This window comes from Parus major, chromosome 9 (assembly GCF_001522545.3).
Source record: "Parus major isolate Abel chromosome 9, Parus_major1.1, whole genome shotgun sequence".
NCBI classification, from domain to species: domain Eukaryota; kingdom Metazoa; phylum Chordata; class Aves; order Passeriformes; family Paridae; genus Parus; species Parus major.
Genome location: NC_031778.1, coordinates 2,922,225 through 2,940,841, shown reverse-complemented (window position 1 = coordinate 2,940,841; position 18,617 = coordinate 2,922,225). Strand labels below are relative to the sequence as shown.

Genomic DNA, 18,617 nt, shown 5'->3' with positions numbered 1-18,617 from the left:
GGGATGGGGCAGCCACAGCTTCTTTGGACAACCTGTGCCACTGCCTCACCACCCTCCTAACATCAAATCTAAACCCACCCTCTAAGTGATCCTTTTCCATCCTGTAATCCATGAAATATCTTCTGAAGACTGCTACAGAGAAGATAAGCAAGGGTGCTATGCAATATTTCCTCATGAAGGCAACGTAATTGGACCCAAACCTTGTCAGCTGGATCTTAAAGTTCTTTCACTTGCACTAATACTAAATCCTTACCTTCATTTGAGGTATTACTTCCAGACAAAGGAAGATCCTCCTAGTTTAGGAGACAAAAAAATATTCCAGCCTATATTTAATTTTAATTCCTACTGCATGCTGAGTTCCACCAGGGAGGGAAGAATGGATGGATGGATGGATGGATGGATGGATGGATGGATGGATGGATGGATGGATGGAAAAGGCTACCCTGACTGCGTGAATAGTTTTCTGAATGAGAGATCTATTTTGCAGGAGTTGTGCACACAGTGGTAGCTCCCCTAACAAGCTGCTAGCTTGGTACAAAACAAAATGTTACCACACCATGCAGAGCTTCACCCAAAAATGGGGTACAAAGGGCTGGTGGTCTGAAGAGGTGGGAATAATGCAGGAGAATAATGCAGGTGGGAATAATTCTCTCTCCAGGCTCTGGATGCAGGTGGGTTGAAGCCCAAAGGGAGGAACAAGCTGTTCTCTGGTGCCATTCAATTTAGAGAAGCAGCCAGGCTGTCTGGCAGAGTGACAAAGCTCCTTGTTTCATGACTCATTTCAGGAGGACAGCTTTGGTAAGCAATAATTTTGCACTTCTGTGATTTCAGAGGGTGTGAACTAAAAAAAAAAACCAAGAAACAAAACAAAATTTAAAAAAAAATACACCACAAAAAAACCCCAAAACCATGAGTTGAGCCCTACTGAGAACAGAGGCCACAGAGCTGAGGGTTTAGCTGTGTGCTCTGAGCCAGGAGTGGGGCACGCTGCTGCCTGTGTGCCTCAAGGCAGGCCAACCCAGGCAGAAATGGAACTGCCTCAGCAAAACCCAGGCTGGCTGTTGTCAAAGCAGGTGGTTAGGAATGCACTGTAGGAATTCAGTGTAAGGATGTCCTCCTCCCACTCACCTGCTCTGTGATTCATGCCGGTGAGCTCATCCAGGAAAGGCAGGAAGATGCTGCCAGCCTGGCTGGGTGGAAATGCCACAGCTGCCCCAGGAGATGCTGACCTACACCTGTAATGCTGCCAGTGGAAACGGGGAGCCCGAATTTCAGTGTTCAGCAGTGCACTGAGCTGGGGAGGGAGCCCTGGTGTGGGGTGCCAAGGTGGACAAGTAGAAAATTTCCCTATTTCCAGCCTTCCCTATCCTGTTCCTTCAGCACAACAAAATCAGCAAGGGCAAGGCAGCCAGCATGCCTGTGCAGCGCTGGTAATCTTGTTTTATCCCCCTGGTGTGCTCTGAGTGAAGCCATAACTGTGAATCTCATGGGCTTTTAGCGTCTCTGCAGCAGCGTGATGGGCACACACTGCACATACTTTCCTCCCACCTCTATTGGGAGCATTCCCAGCAGCACCACCTTACTTTTTGGTGCCATGACAAGCATCCCTAGGGATGATTGATACCAAAAGAAAGAAAGACTGCTATGGAAAGCCCTGGAACTCTAATATGTTTTCAAAGAAAGATTGTTTTCTTTCCACTTCCATCTTGAAATCAAACAATTTTGAAGCCCAGGAGGGTACCACTAGCCCACCCACTGGGTTTTTGCTCTTCACTGCTCCCTCTATACACTGCTTTTCTTTTTCTTTATCAGCTGAGCAGCCTAGGAGATGAAGAGGAGCTTTGGAAAGGGTAGCTGAGGCTGCAGCCTGGGCTGCTGCTGCCCTCTCCTGGGTCCAAGGTGGCCAAGAAACCAAGAGATGATTTTTTTAAAGGAGATTCCTTCAAGCCTGGGTTCATGTCACGCTTGGCAGATCCTCTTTCATCCTTGCAGGGACCAGCACTCAGAGGGTGTCAGATCCAGGGATGCTGCCCAGGCTGGTACAGGGCTGGCCTGGCTGTGCCATTTGAAGGCCTGTTATCAGGTCCCTTCAGGAATCCCAGCAAAATTTATGGCAGGAGAGTGGATGATCAGCTTGGAGTGCAGGGGTACAGCTGTGCTGACCCAGTATTGTGGGAGCTCAGAGTTTCTCGCCTCATTTGCTGCCTGCTCTGCCCAGGGTGGTTTTATTTATATTAAACTAAAAAGTCTTCTAAATAAGATGCTATGGCTGATTCCTTGTACTGCAGATGAGCTCCCAGCTCTGCCCCTCACCTTGGCTCCACTGTCAGCTGAAACAGAACCTCATATTGCATATTTTGCCCTATCTTACCCCTGCCCAGGACCCCCTCCTGGCCAGAGGGCTCCCACCAGCCAGGTGAGCACCCAACCCTTCAATGCAGGAAGGATCTCCTGCTTCTGCAAGGAAGTGGGGACACCCTCCTTCCAAAATATGAGATTCTGGGGTCCTATTGCTTGCCTCTCTAAAAGGTGGCCAAGAAATCATAAAATGTTAGAATGATTTGGGCTGGAAGAGACTTTAAAGAGCATTTAGTTCCACCCTCCTGCCGTGGGCAGGGACACCTTCCTCTAAGTAGGAAGCGTGCCTCAGGATTTCAGGTGTCTCAGGTTCCCCAGACAGAAGAACCCATGTAGGTTCATGGTTGGGAATAGTCCATAGGGCACCTACAAAACACAGGAATAACACAACTACTGCCACAGTTAATGATAAGAGGATGATGGAGCCTCCCCTGTAGCTCTGAGAGCCTTTAATTCAGCAATTGGCTCATGGTCTCAGAAGCTACTTAGAGGCTTATTCCAGTGTTAGTGCCTTCTGAGAGGCTGGGAGCTCAGTGTTGGAGGGCTCTGAGGCTCTGGGGTGTTAGTGGAGCCCTGGCTCTCTTCACAGTACAGCACAGGAGAAGGTGTGGTCAGTGGTCTCCCTACAGCCTGCCAAGCAGTGGGAGGCTTGGAGTCAGTAATACAGACCCACAGCTTCCAGGAAAGTCAGCACAAAGCAGAGAGAAGCCCTGGGAAACAAGCTGTGGCTGAAGTTCTCCCTGACACAGTGTCCAGCCCACAGGTATGAACCACATTTGGATACCAAAGACCTGTGCAGATGTGCTACCACAAAACCCTGAGGTGGCCAGAAGCAGCAGATGGACATCCACGAGGTGGTGCCAGACCAGTGTGAAAGGAGCTAGGTTGTCCTGAACACCCCAGGCTGGAAGTTCCTTACTTTTCCTTCCTCACCAGCCCAGATCTTTGCTTGCTTTATGTACTTTTTTTCGTTGTTGTTTTGTTTTGCTTCGCTGTGGTTGTTTTTTGGGATTTTTTTCCTGGAGCTGACTCATATTGAAGTTGTCTCTGCACATGGAGCCACTCATGTTGCTCCAGTTGTTTAAGAGCCAAATCATCCCTCTTATTGAAAACACTGAGTGTTTGAAGAGCTGTTTGAGGAGCTGCTGTGATGTGACCTCCCTCCCCCTGGCAGAACCAGCTGCCAAGCACAGGCACGAGGCCACCACGATGGGCCAGGGGGGAGCTGTGTCTCACTGCCCATGGTGGGCCATGCAGCACCTCTGGTCTCCAGTGCTGGGCTTGTCAGCCCTGCCAGAACAAGCTGTGTGGGCAGTAATTCTTCCCCAAAATGCTCTTCCAGGCAGCAATGGAAAACTCCTTCATGGGCTATTAAATATGAAGCCCCTGAGCCACAAATCCTGCCCCAGTCGGAAGTGCCAGACTATTTATACACTCCCATGTAAGAGCCATAGCAGGCCCTTGGCTGCCTCTGTTGCTTTTTGAACATTTTCCAGTTCTGCTATATGCTTCCGAGACAGGGGGAGCAGAAATGTAGTCCATGAATTATGGATGTGTAAAGGGTTGTAATGTTGCTCTCCCTTTTACAGGCTCCTCTTTTCCAAATGATTTTTAACCTGTGCCTCTTGGACCATCTGGTAACTCCAAACTCTCATTCCAGGGAGGGGGTAACTTAGGGCACATTATAAAGACTGCGAAAAGAAGAAAATAGGAAAAACCACATTTTTCCCCATTCAATACCAGCTGCCATTTTATTGTCTGCTTACCCAGTGTCACAGATTGTTGTTCACCCTGAACTACTGATGGGCTTTTTACCACAACAGCCACTCAGAGGTAGAAGCTGTGAGCTGGAGGACTGGAGACAGGCTTAGACACCAGCACCAAGGTTTTCTCCCAGTATGGATAGCTGAATCCTCCCAAAAATTGTGCTTCATCCTTCACCAGCCTCTCTGCTTGCTCCTCTTCATCCTCCCCAGTTCCACACTGACAAATTGGAATAGAGAAACACCTCTTCCTAACCTGTCCCGTGGGTAAGAGCAGCATGAGAAAGGCCCTTGGGGCCCCAGCCCTGCCCACAGTAAAATTTGCAGGGTCAGGGTTGTGGTGTGACAAGATGCTTGATGAAGGCTTTGCCTTATCTGCTCATCCTCATCCTTGCCATCCATAATTGGTCCCACATCTTTGCACAGGGTAGAATCCCAGCACCCTTGGCCATCTGCTGCCGGCCCCACTACCGGTGACCCCATTTTCCTCATCTTGAGCACCAGGACTCAGCCAGCTGAAATCCCCAGTGAGGTGGGATTACCAGGCACTGTCTGGAGCTCAGATCACCTGGGTTTTGCAGTCTTGGGCAGGGGACAGAGCTTTGTGGAAAATAAAAAACGGGATGGGATTGGGAGTGCAAGATGGCTCTTGAGGCTTAAACAGCTGATTTAGCTCCTGGAAGGCTTCAGGCCAGATGAATTGGTGTTGCTGGATGCTTTAGATCCTGCTTTTCCCTGCCTGGGCTGGGAGACAGCCACACTTCTCCATGCAGCTTAATACATCAGGCCTGATGGAAGAGCAGCTTAAGGACCCATTAGCAATGTGGCTGGCAGCCAGGAGTGGATGCAGGTGAGGTGGGTGGATGTGTAAAAAGCATTGTGGCACCTAAGGACCTTTCATCTCTCCACTGCCACATCTAGGGATGTAGTTTGGCTGGGCACTGAAAATAAGCTGGAAGAGAACATGTGTCAGAGTATCTGACATCACACCAACCCCCTGCACAGGATGGGCTGGAGGTCCGTGGACACCCTGGCTCAGTTCAGCTATTATTTAGGCAGTTCTGGGTGCTTTTCTCCAGCCTGTCAGGAGAAACGCAGACCCTTCAGCTGAATCAAGTCCTCACAGAACAGTCCTTGCCCTCCACCCACCTCCATCTTTTTACAAATCCTGAGTTTTTCCCACCCTGGAAATGGAGACAATGGGAAGAGCACTGCCAGTAGCTTGTGGACAGGCTTTCCTGAGGGGTCCCCACCAGCTTGATGGTAGGTGCTTGGGTTTCTGGGGGAGTGGAGGACTCACTGAGAAACCCTGGGAAGAAGCAATATTAAATTGCACCTACTGGGCAGAAGAGACCCACATTCCAAAGGATCCTCTCATAGGATGTGGATTTGTGAAAGCCATGGCAGTATCCACACCCAGGAGCAAGAAATCCAGAACCGGGGAGAGGGCAGGAGGACTGGGGAGAGAGCAGCCCTGGTGACTTGGTCCCAGCTCCAGACACACCATGCTGCAGACCCCAAATGATTGCCTGGACCACTACAGACCCCACAAGCACATCCAAGGGCTCCTTCCAGCCCAGGCAGCATCCCATGGCGCAGGCAAAGCAGGAGCCCAGGTACTCAGGAAGGAACAGGAAGCAAGATCCTTTATTGTACACAGTACAGAATGTAATGCAGCTTTGCAGGAGATACATAGCCCTGCTTGAATACAGATATTTCAAATCAGTCCTCAGATTAACTCCTTCTGCACTGCAGACCTGCCACACCAAGCAAATGGTTAAAAGCCTGGCCCCAGGTTGGGGTTCCCAAAACCAAATGCTCCCCATGGGTATAGGCCACTGCAGCCACCACGGGGAGAGCAACCAAGTCATCGTAGAGTTAATCTTCATACTTCCCAAAAAACCCAAAAAAACAAAAAAAGGAATGAGACAAAAAAAAAAAAAACAAAACACCAACCCCAAAAAAACCCCAAACAAACAAAAAATTCCAACCAAAGCTAACTAAAGAAGAGAAAAAAATACCTATACAGCATTTACAACAAAACATGTAGCCTGGTGCAGGGGAGGCAGGTATGGATATATGAGTGGTGGAGAAGTGTTAGGAGGTACAGCGAGGGGTGGGAGGAGCTGGTGGGTACAGCTGATGGGGTATCGAGGAAGGGACCCCCATCCCTGCCCACCTCAGCCTTACAGCCCAGCTCCGAGGCCATGCCAAGCAAGGGGAGCACAGCTGAGCCAGTATCAGGATTCAGCCCTGGCTCCCCTGGGAAAGAGGACTGGAGCAGTGAAATGGAGTGGACCAGATCCTTCGGCAGCCATCCCAGGAAGCCGTGGGCATTGAGGGCTCCCCCTGCCACCAGGAAAGCCATGGCGGCGTCCCCAGAGGCTCCAGGGACAGCAGCCGAGCTGCAAAAAATAGCTTTGCCTTAAAATACAAAAAAATCTACAAAAATCAGTTTAGAAACCTTTAGTATTTTCCTAAAACATCCAAAAAAAAAAAAAACCAAAAAAAAAAACCCCAAAAAAAACAAACCCAAAAAGGGAGTTAGTGTCAGGGTCTCCTCCCCCAAATGCAACCCATGGCCCATAGCCAGAGCTGGGGAGGATTGAGGGCACGGAGAGGATGCAGGAGGTTCTATGGGAACAACAGCTTATATGGGGAGGGGGCTTGGGAAGAAGGCAGAAGACTCCTCAGGGTTGGGGTAGGATGCTGCGCACATCAGCCCTGGGGTGCTGGCCCCGCATTCCTCCTCTCTGTGCAAATCAAAGCCCTTTCCACCACACAAGGCAGCTACGCGGATTGTGCTCGATGCAAAGCAGATTGTCGTGACAATTGGCTCGGTAGCCACGAAGCCCAGCCCTGGGGAACTGCCAGAGCTGGGGCCTGGTGAAGAGACTGCAACTTTAGGCTCCCGGTGCCCCAAGACCTCACACCGATGCATGGCAGGAGGTGCCAGCCACGGGCAGTCCTGTGCACTAGCCCTTGGAAAGGAAGGGTGGGAATTCGGCAGCAACACACATGGGGCGTTTTAAATTCCTCAAATTTGTGTGTGCACCCATGCTGTTTGTCGTTGGGTTTTGGTTTGGTTTTTTTTTTTTTTTCTCCTCCTTATGGACAGCCAAAAATATTCTTTAGAAAACCATGCTTGCCCCAGGTGGATGCGCTAGTGCCAATGGCTCTGCCTGCCGGCCGAGTCAGTAGGCAAAGCCTTCCGCGTAGGGAAGGCTGCTGCAGGGATCCATCTCCAGGAGGAACGCTGGGCTGTCCTCAAAGTGTGTCAGTGGCACTGTCTCCTCCTCCAGCACTGGACAGTCTGGCTCCGTCTTCAGGAAGGGGCGCTGGTTGTCTGGATAGGCCATGGAAAAGAGGGCGTCGGGGTCACAGACGAATTTATAGACGTACCGTTCGCCGGCGACCTGCAGGGAGGAGGGAGGGCGTGAGAGGTGCCCTGAATGTTACCCCTGCCCTGGGGAAGTACCACACACCTCACATCAGACCTAATCCCCTCTCCTGCTTGCACCCTGGGATAGCAGGGGATGGTCACACCCTGCTGTGTGGGGTCTCTCACCTTCTGCATGATGCCCTTCTCATAGTAGTAGCGCAGGGAGCGGCTGAGCTTGTCATAGTTCATGGCTGGTCGGTTCTTCTGGATGCCCCAGCGCCGTGCTACCTATGGGGAGAGAGGTGGCAGCCATCAGGGCTCCAGCCAGGGCTTGAACAGGGATCCTCAAAGGAAATCACAACTGAAATGCAGGCTAGAGTTGAGGGGGCTGGGCAGCTGGAGCGATGGTGTCACCGTGGTCTGGGATTGGTTCCCCACCTCCTATGATAAATACTCTGCCTGCAACCACACAGCCACTGCCAGATCAAGGGCCAAATGAGAAGCCATTTCATTAGGGAGAGCCTGCCAAAAAAGTGGCTTCAAAATACTACAATTTCCATGCACGGTGCAAGAGATCTCGTGGGTAATTACCCACAGTGCGCAGCTCAGTGCTGGCTACAGCTGCTCCCAATTACTCCCCAAACAGCTTCTTCCTCTGTGTCACCCTCCTGTGGAGCCGCATGGTTCTGGCACGGAGCCGCTGCTGGAAACCCAGAGCAAAGGATGGGAGCAGCTTGGGAATGAGGGAGCCATGGTGGAGCAGCAGAACTCAGCAAGGCACAGCACAGAGGCAACACCACCACAGCTGGTGACCACTGCCAGCTTCAGGAGCCAGCATATGTCATGCCAAGAGACAGTGGAAGGTACTAAAAGCAAATTTCTACAGCTGCCTGGTTAGCAGAGATACGTGTCCTGCCTCAAGGGCAAACAGGAAGGCTTGTTGCACGGGAAGGATCCAGCCTGCTCCTGCATTCCCCACAGGCACTGCCCAGATCCGGGGCAGGACCTCTCATACCTCTTCAGGCTCGATCAGCTTGAACTCCATGCCCCGGCCGGTCCAGGCGATGAAGTGGGCATTGGCAGGGTCATCCAGGAGGGTGACCAGGAACTGCCAGAGCTGCAGGGACCCACGCCGTTGGTACGGAGGGCCCTCACGGTACAGGGTGGGCTCCTGCTTCACTTTACCTGCTCACACAAAGACACCTGGTTAAACACTCTGCCCCTCTTCCCAGGCTGTGTCACCAGCAGGAGACATGTACAACAACAGGGGTCATCCCTGTGCTGAGACACCTGAGCAGGATCAGGCCATGGGATGGGAGGGGAGAGGTGCTGGGGATGGTGCTGCAGGTGGGTACGCATCAGAGGCAGAAATGGAGCATGGCAGTGATGGCCAAGTTGCCACATGGGATGATGCTCAGCAGCTCTCAAGAGCACTGTGCCAAGCACTGCTTGGCTTTATCAGATCCCAGATCGCAGCATTCCCCCGTCTTCTTCTCCATGAGCCCCAGTTCCCCTGCAGGCCTCCTGTGGGGCCAGATTCTTACCCTCCAGCCTCTCCGGTACCACGCATGTGTCATCAAAATACAATCTTGTGTCCTTTTCATATGAAAATCCTGTGGGGAAAAGACCCTTCATGAGCATAGGACCCCTCCACTACCCTGGCTGGACCCCAAAGAACCCTGACTTGGCTGAATCCAGCACAGGACCCCATCCACAGCTCTGGGAGCAGCCCGGTTCCCAGTTATTTCAGTGGCTGAGCCCTGTGCAGCTCTGCCCCCCTCACTGCTCCCAAACCCTATAAGCAGCTCTGTCGGGAGCATTATCCCAGATTACACGGCGCTGCCACGCCTTTATGGCAGGCTCACAGGAGCTGCTGGCTGTTTCTGGGGCCGGTGCTTGCACATGTGGCTCTCCCGGGCCCCACGGTGCCCCCATGGGTGTTTCCTGGGTGTCCAGGGAGTGCTGCCTGCCACAAGTGAGGGGTGGGATGGGGCCACGACACAGGGAGAGTGGGAGAGTCACTCACCGTCATGGCTGTTGGGGAAGACATTCCCCGGTAGGTACGAGGACTGGCAGTTAGGCACTTCTGAGGGAGAAATTAAATGACGTTAAAGTTGTAAACCCTGTGGGTGCCACCATGGATTTGGCAGCATATTCTTTACCCCAAGCATGAACCTTCCCCCCTCCCTACACTCTCTGGTCCACTACATACACCCTCAATATCGGGGAAAAAAAACCTCAGGTTTGGGGTGGCACTGGAACTTAGACTGGAGCATGGGCTAAGTCAGCTTGAGTTTTCACATGAAGGGAGGCACTGCTGCGCCTCCCCTACCATCTGCTTGGCCGTGCCACCCTCCATCCCGAGGTTGGGGTATTTTTAGGTGCTAAGGCGATTAGAGGATTTTTCCGTGATGCTGGTAGGGTCCAGCAGCCAGAAATCACAGCTGGCCCTAAGCCAGAGCCATGGGGGGTCCCACCAGGCACTGTGGGGCACCCCAGCCTGTGGCTATGGCACTGACCACACCACTGGCATCAGGTGAAAATTTGCTTTATCCCCTGGTTTTGCAAAAGGAGGAAAGAGAGGAAAGAAAAAGGCAAAGCAACATCTCAGCCCCACAGGGGCTCCAGGGTGATACAGCATCCACTGCCTGAGGCTCAACCATGCCCCTGCCATGCTGATGGCAGAGACGCTCTGCTCCTTGGAGTGGCACTGGTGTAACCCCAGCTGGCACCTGGCTGTCCCCTGACCCACACCCACCTGAGTCAATGCAGTAGTCCCGGGGCTCCTGTTTGATGCCCATGGGGGGCTGGAAGCTGTGGCCGGGGGGACCGGGCAGGCCAGGGCCGCCATGCTCATAGAGAGGGTCATGGTACTCCTGCTTGAATCCCTGAGGGGGGCGAGGGGCAGCAGGGCCCAGGGGCTCCGACAGCTGCCGGTGGTAGATGGGGCGGCTGTCCCCCGGAACCCCGGCCTGCGGTGGGAAGGGGTGGCAGGGCTCGGACAGCTGCCTCTGAAACCTGGGGGAGAAGGACACGGCATTACTGAGGAGTGAGGGTCAGCCCTGCTGCCGGCTCCCACCCCAAAGCAGAACTGCTTGACAGCTGGGTGCCTTCAGCCTCAAGTGCTCCCAGGGTTTACCCACAGGAGGCTGGGATGGTTCCTCAGAAGTCCAGCCACCTGTGGGGCTCATCCCATGGGGACACAGTGAGGTGCTGAGAAGCCCTGTGCCCCTCTAAGCACCGAGCACCCCAAGACAGAACGGCAGGATAACACATGGGCCATCACAGGAAAGCACTCTGGCCTTCAGGTATCTGGAAAGGAATGAAAAAAGGAACAAAAAACACCCAACAACACTCACATCTCTGTAAACCAGTCAAATCTGTCCCCAGTGTGGGGGGCAGGGGCCAGGGATGCTGTGCATGGGTGGGTGCTTACGCAAAGCCAAATCCACTCCGCAGCTTCAGCCGGCTGCTAATCCGCCTGCGCAGCTGGGATTAAACCTTGAACTCAACAGCAGGGAGCACTATTTTCAGCTCCATGGCGCTGCCACCGCTGCTCTGAGAGCACGGTTTCTGCTGGTGCCGATGCATGAGGGACCATCTCGAGGGGGTGCTGCCACATCCCCTCGTCCTCCGGCACCTTGAAAGGTGATCTTGGATCTCCGTGCCGGCTCTTCTCAGCCAGCCTTGCACCATTTGGCTTTGTAACCGGAGCTCTCCCAGCTGCCGGGCTGGGATTACTCCATTTCCGAGCCATGTCCCTCTGCCCTTCCTGAATGAAACCCAAGCCCCATGCTGGCACAGTGCTTCCCCAAGGGGTCGCAGCCAGCCCCCTGCGCAGCCTGAAGGTCACACAGAGCCCCGCTTTGATGGGGAAGGATCCTTGCCTGCTGTGGGCACATTCCAAGGGCTTCCTTGGCCCCACTGCATGGCCTTTGCCAGGCTGACACATCTTGTCCCATGCCCACAGGGGTGACACAGTGGCTGTCACAGCAAAGGACATCCGGATGCCATAAGCAGAGCATCTGCTGAGAGCACCCATAGGAGCAAACCCAGGGTGAGGGAAGAGACTGGCAGCGCCTCCAGGGACGTGGCAGTGATGGGGAATGGAGCCACAGCTTGCAGAGGAAGGAGGGAACAGGGGTCTCCCCCCACAGCCCACAAAATAGTGGTGATGCCATGCAGTGCATGGGGGAGCTCAGGACCACCCCCAGCACATGGGCAGGTCAGAGATGGCCACAGATCCACAGAACAGTGGGGTTTGGCTTGGGAGGCAGCGCTACAGCAGGTGGGATTGAGGAGAGCAGAGCCCTGACTCAGGACCATCACCTGTTGGAACATGGGTGGATGCAGGAGTCAGCCTCTGCCTCCCTTGCCTTTCCCAGGAGGGAGGCAAAGGCTCTGCACAATGTTCAGGGACTGGAAGGAGCAGTTCCCTGTTAGCAGGAGAAAGAGCCACAAAATCTCAGTAGGAAGTGGCAAGTTTTGCCACACGGGACCCCAGGCAATGACATTTGGCCCACCAACTGCAACCACAGCATGGGGACGAAGGCAGGAGCATTTATCTTTCTCCCCCACCCTTCGGGACCACCCCAGGAGGCCCCATAAAGCCCCCGAGGAGTCCTGTGTTTGCTGCTGGGGTGGGGGCTGCCTTACCTGTGCTCTGCGGGGTACTGGTTCTCAGACATCATCTTTGGCATGTGAACAGGCGGGTGCGGCGGCCGCGGCACGGCGAAGGGCGGCTGCTGCCGCTGCTCCTGCAGTGTGTGGGGGCCCGGGGCAGCCCCATGGGCAGCTGGCACGGCCGGGGCCGGCAGTGGCAGGGTCGCCCCGGGCTGCGCGGGGGACACCGGCGTGGCGGGCGGCGTTAATGGCTTGAACCCGGCGGGGGGTTTCCTGTCGTAGGCACTGCCGGGGAAGATGGGCCATGGGCTGACGGTGGTGACATCGACGGGGACAGCACCGCGTGGCACAGAGTCCCTGAGGGCTCTGCAGGCAGCAGTGTCCCCCTGCTACCTACCAGCAATTGTAGAGGCACTTGTCCCCATAGCTGGCACAGAGAGCCTGCTCGTGGCTGCAGGATGACAGCTCCGAGGACGGGCTGGGCAGCTCCCGCTTGATCTTTGCCGGAGGTGGGGCGTGCAGAACCACTGCAAGGACACCGAGGAGGATACAGGCTCACCCAAAGGGGAGAGGGCGATGGCAACATCACCATTGCAAGCATCAGCTCTTGGCTTGGGAATAAGGTGCTGAATTATGCCCTGGGAGCACTCAGCAACTGAACCAGGGTCATATGGTGCCCTGCCAGACCCCAACACTGGTGCAGAAGTGAGGCAGGGGAGGGCAGAGTGGGGACAGATACAGCACCCCAGGAGATTGTTCTCAGAAGGGGAATGGCTCCTGTCTGGGATCCAAGAGGGCCAGAGCAAGGGCTGTGAGAGGGGCACAGGTAGCTCGACAGCAGCCTTAGATGAGACGTGTTGTCCACCAGCTCCTCAGCGAGTGGAACAGAGCCCAGGTACCAGTGGCTGCCTCCCTGAGACATGGAGCAGGGGGTGAAGGGGCTTGACAGACTGGAGCTCCAAGACCTCATAACAGCAACCCACTCACCCCCACAGGGCCATACCCACTTCCAGAGTTTTTAAGTGGGATCCACTTTCCCATAGCCAAGGTGGCCCAGTGGGATCTAGTCCTAGGGTCCCACAATTGTACGAGCTCAAGTGACAAACATCCCATTAAACCCAAATCCTCTCCACCCACTCCCAAGCTCACTTGCTATATATAATTATAAACTGAGTAATATACACTTAAGCTAATTAATTTCTAAAAGCAGGCGCCCTAGGAAAGGGAAAGCGCCTCAGAGATCTGTACCTAAATAGTGCCTCAGAGGAGAGCCAAGACTAATCGGAAGTGGAGTATTAGCTTCATGCGAAGTCTAAACACAGCCCAGCTACACTGGAGAGGAGCAAATAGCTCCAGGACAACTGTTCACAGCTTGCCAGGTAATTAGCTGCTCCCCTAATTTGTCAAAACCTTTAAAGAGCTGCTGACTCCCCTTTCTACCCATCCCCCCCTCGAACGGCCTCAGTACAGCTGGTACCAAGGGCACAAACCCCCCCCAGGAGAAGGATTTGAAACACAAAGCCTAGCGCTGAGCCAGCACAGCCCCCCCCCCCCCCCCCCCCCCCCCCCCCCCCCCCCCCCCGCCTTCCACCCGCTCCCAAGCCGGATTTATCCCACTCCTCCTTCCCCCCTCCCCAGCGAGCTTTTGCCACTCTCAGCATTTCCAGCCTTAAAAGGGGGCCACAGCATGGTGGCGGCAGAGCACAGGCACCCCATGAGCCATGGGAAAGCAAAGGGGAACTGGCTTTGGAAGGGTTCCAGCTGCCTAGTGCGGGCACGGCTCTCCCGAACAGGCTCCGTGTTGTTGGAGCGAGTTGTTTTTCCACCAGTCGTACAATGGGGTCTGGTTATTCATTGAAGAGGAAAAAAAAAAAACCAACCAAAACAACAACAACAAAAAAACCCTCCAGTCCCTGAGCAGGCACCACCCTCCATTCACTAACACTTCGTAGTTCTCCATTCATGTGGCTGAGGAAGGGAAAAAAAAAGAAAGGAAAAATTTCCCCAGAGCTTAGTACTGCCATTCAAAAAAAAAGGGAAATGAGCCTTAAGATCCTAACAGAGACCAGCTGTCCAAGCCTGGACTCCATGCAACGTTTGGATTCCTTACACAAACACCACGGGGCCGGCCGGCACTGCTCAGCATGACGTGCTCCTATGCCAGGCTCACAGCCAGCGGGGCTGGAGGAGTCTGGGGGGCACCAAGCCCAGCAGCGCAGTTTTTGGGGGAAAAAAGACACTGGGTTTGGGTCCAAGCAGCGAGCAGCCAGGTTGGAGGAGCTGCCCCGACCTAGCACCCAACACCTCAAAGGAGCACTGGGTGCACAAGCACTTTTACCCTTTCCGGTCCTGCCCTCGGCACTGTAATTAAAAGCTAAAAAAATATATAAAAACACTCAGAAGGAGCAGCTCAGCTACAGACATGTCTGGAGAAGATGCCTTGGCAGATCCACATCAACAGTGAGGACACCCATGGGTGCCTGACAGCCCCTCTGGGATCCTTCAGCCTCTAGAGAAGGAGGGACCGTGGGGAGGCTGGGCAGGGGACCAGCCACACGTGTCACTGCTGTGCCCAGCCAGGAGGGGCGGTAGGGGAGGCTCAGACAAACCCTCCAGTGCCATACAAGCAGTCAAACTGGAAATGCCCCTAATGCCAACCATCAGATGTCTCCCATGGAAAAGGGTGACACCACAAAGCCACTCGAGGCCTTAAATTCCCAGTGAATCCCTTGGTGGAGAACAGGGCAGGTTACTCCCATTCACCAGCATGACTGGACCTCCATGAGACTGAGCTTGGAGAGCACTGGCTTCCACTGAATGAGGCAAGGGGAAGGCGACCAAATCACCACTCCCAGCCCAGAGCCACTGGCACCCACTCAAGCTGTCACCTGGGAGCCGAGCGCCTGCCCCTCCATCCCCCAGCGCTACAGGACACACCCAAGGTCACAGCAGGAGAGGAGTCAGAAATAGAAGCCAGGATCTTACTTTCTTTTGTTTAAACAGCTCTTCCTCACAAACAAACCTCCCTCTTTCATTTTGGTGTGTAAGAAACTCCCGTGCCCTGCCTATGGCTGCTGCCACGCACTGCCTGAGCAGGGAGGCCATTGGGAAAAAAATAAAAATCACTTCTTGTAGTGCTTGATCTCCTCAGCATGATCCCATCACTCCCCAGGTACTTAATCAACCGGTGGAAACATAGCACTGTATGTACACCCTTGGCCACAGGACCACATGGCTGGTGAATTCACACCCATGCCCAGCCAGGGGTGCAGTGTGAGAGCCAGCATGGTGAGCTCTGGGGAATCACCACGGCCTCCTCACTCTCATGGATAGAGCCACCACGTCCCTGGGGAACTTATAAGCACCAAATCTGGCCTCCTGCCACTTGGTCCAGGGCACCAAGAACAATGCATCCCTCATCTGGAGTAGCCTTGCTTTCCTTACAGTGGGATTTCTTCCCCAGCACAGTGAACTACTGCCCTCCAAATTATTTTGCTACCAAGTCCCAACTTTAAGACCCTGTCTGCCAGGGATCTTGGCTACAGAATTGGGAACAGAGAGTGGGCAGCAGCAGAGCTGCAGGCAGCTATGAGGGGGATTTAGCAAGGCAAGAAGGAAGCTGCAGTTCTGAACATCTCCAAGACTCCACGTGGCACATGCGGCAATGCTCCCCATTGCAATGGGGTCCAAATTGAGCTTGGTTTGTCCCTTTTTGCTGCTGTGCCTGGGAATGCAAGATGGGGCACAAGACTGAGGCTTGCTCAGGATAAGAGAGCAGCAGTTTCCTCAGGGAAAAGGCGTGTAGCCACACAGCTGCAGAAATACAGTCCAACACGGGTCCACAAACATCCGCAGGGACTAAGAAGGGATTTACCTTTCCCCAGGAGCCAACGGATGCTGAAGTCCAAAGTGACTGCCAGCCCAGGAAAGGCAGCATGTCCCTGCTAGTGAAAGCTGGATGCAGACTGCAGCTGCACCAGAGACATTCTTCTCTCCCTCTCTACGTGGCACACAGTTCAACACCGGAGTTTCTCTCCTTTGGAAACTCTTTCTCTAGTGCCGGGTTGAAAGAGCTGTGCTTCCCATTCCCTCCTGCTCAGTCTGAGTCCCCCCACAGCCAGCACTGCAGTAGCAAGAGAAACCTTTGCTTTCTCTCCCCAGGAAAGTTAAGGACGGTTATTGCTGCAGGGAGTCATGCAGGCAGATCTTTCAAGTGACAAAGTTGTTTCAACACCAAGTCCACAGGCTGAGCAGATCAGTACATTTTAAGAGTCCTGACCAAATAAACGCCTTTTTCTTCTCCTCTTTTTTCCCCTGCATCACCCAGAAAAGTTTGTCTCTCCTCTCTAAGCTCTTCAGGTTACAAGGAAAAAGAGACTGCCAAAAGGCACTGGAAACAGCTTCAGCTTCAAGAGCCACCCTCCCACGCACACTGCAGTTTCTACTGCTCCGAGCAAGAGCTGCTGGGCTGTGCTGGGGATGTCAACAGACCCTTGTGTTTCTGACTCCAGGCTTGCCTTTCATCTCAAGGGGAGACAGGGGAAAAAACACATCTAAAACTTGGGCTTTCTGGACCAGCTTAATGGCAAGTTTCCCACTCCGAAGTAACTAAAGAGCAATAATTAACATGCATTTGCTGTCGGAGGAGATACCCTGCTGCATGCTGTGACAAAGCTGGAATGAAAAATCTGTTCGACTGCAGGCTAAATTTTATTTCCTTCGAGTTCTGTAGCTGTCTGGCTCAGCAGCAAAACCCAGCCACTGACACCAAGCTACTACTTGCGTTTGCCAGGTAACAACTCAAAACATCCTGATTCCGCCCCCGTTCTGCTCCAGCCGACCCTTCGACGCCCCGGAGCAGCGCCTGGAGCTGCACAAGCCCCACACGTCATTTCCCAGCCCCTGCCCTCGCCACTAACCCCAACACAGAGCGGCTCAGAACCAACGGCTCAGAACCAACTGCTCAGAACCAACTCTCGCTCTTATGCAATTCACCAGGGACTGTATTTTCACTGGCCTCCTTTTAAAGAGGCTCGATTGCCAGTGATTAATGCTGCTTAAAGCGGCTCAAGTTTCACTGCTCAGGCTTGCTCCTGCCAGTAGTGCTGGGCCAGGACTCTAAAAAGCTCTAGAAACTGCAGAGATTGTGGCTAACCAAGCAGCCCACCACGGGCTATCTCTTCCACTTGAAAAGGAAAAGGAGTATTTAGAAGCTAACTAATCCACCTCACTGCGAACAAGCATCACGTCTCAGAGGAACCCAGAGAGCAGTTTAGAGGTATTTCCATGCATTTGGCCATAATTTTCCCCATTAACAAAAGACAGAACATTGCACATTTCACCTCGATGAACCCAAACCACACATGCTTTCTCCCAAAAGCCCATGATTTCATGTTTCAGCCCCAGGAACAACTGCTTTCCCAAGGAAGCACCTCCAAAGCCAGTGCAAATGTTTGCACAGGCACCCAAACATCTACCCCCAGAGAACAAAAACCCGGAACAATCACTTACAGTTGTCAGACTGGAAATCTGGGACAAACTGTTCATCATCGGGGACCTGAGCTAAAAAAAACAAACAAACAAGCAAAAAAGTGGGTTTATGGTGTTTTCAGTTCTCAAAAGGATGCTTGAAGAGAGATTTTACATGCCAAAAGGTGGAGGTGAAGACTTGCCTTCAGCTAGCCAGGCCTCTTGGAGCTGGCTGAGATCCTGGAAGAGCTCTGGAACAGAGTGAAAGACTTATGTGCTCCACAGAAGAGTAAATAGAACTGCCATTATTTGCAGGTTTATTTCTAAAACAATGAGCACAAGGCAAGTGATCTCACAGGGCCGTAGAGGCCACGGCTGCCTGGGCCAGCCCTGCCTACCTTCCGAGTCATGAGCCAGGTCAGTCTCCAAAAATTTCCTTTTCCTATCGGACCCCGGCCGTCCTCGGCCCTCCTCTGTGCAGGACTTCTGCAAGGAACAGGGCGACAGTGGCCCATGAGGGTGGCAGCCCCCAAGGCTGGGGGTGTGCCCAAGGACAAGGGGGGCAATCCCAAGGATAAGGGGAAGGGGTGTCCCCAAGGTCAGGGAGGAAGGAATCAACAGGGATCACGGTGGGCAAACTTACCCTGGGGCCCATGAAGGGAACCTGCTGGTCGTAAAAGCCGTCCATGGTGCGGGCGAAGTGGGCAGTGCCCCCGGCCCGCTCAGCATCGACGCCGGCCCGGGAAGGGGGGTCCCGCCCGGGCTCCGGCAGGTGCGCGGCTGGGGGGCGGAGGGGAGGGGGAAGGGGTCAAACTCTGGCCCCTGCCGCCCCCGGGGCTGGCTCGGTGCGGGGCCGCCACGCCTCCCCGGGGAGCCAGCCCTCTCCTGCCGTGGCGGGTCGCAGACCCCCGGCTCGTGATGTCACCTAATTACTATAGAAACAGCCGTGACATCACGCGCCGTGGGAGCGGGAGGAGGCAGCGGGCCGCCCTTCCCTTCCCTTCCCTTCCCTTCCCTTCCCT

General features: G+C 53.9%; 1 protein-coding gene across 1 annotated transcript; it reads right to left on the bottom strand.

Annotated features, from left to right (window-relative positions):
• Nucleotides 1–5,749: 5,749 nt before the first annotated feature.
• Nucleotides 5,750–18,568, bottom strand: ETV5 (ETS variant transcription factor 5). The gene is made up of 12 exons (XM_015638293.3): nt 18,239–18,568; nt 17,994–18,081; nt 17,799–17,846; nt 17,638–17,688; nt 12,524–12,653; nt 12,160–12,411; nt 10,262–10,521; nt 9,530–9,589; nt 9,048–9,116; nt 8,519–8,688; nt 7,690–7,791; nt 5,750–7,537 (listed from the first exon to the last, which is right to left on the bottom strand). Exons 1-12 carry the CDS (start codon nt 18,281–18,283, stop codon nt 7,316–7,318), a joined length of 1,497 nt encoding a protein of 498 aa, XP_015493779.1. The 5' UTR covers nt 18,284–18,568; the 3' UTR covers nt 5,750–7,315.
• Nucleotides 18,569–18,617: the final 49 nt, after the last annotated feature.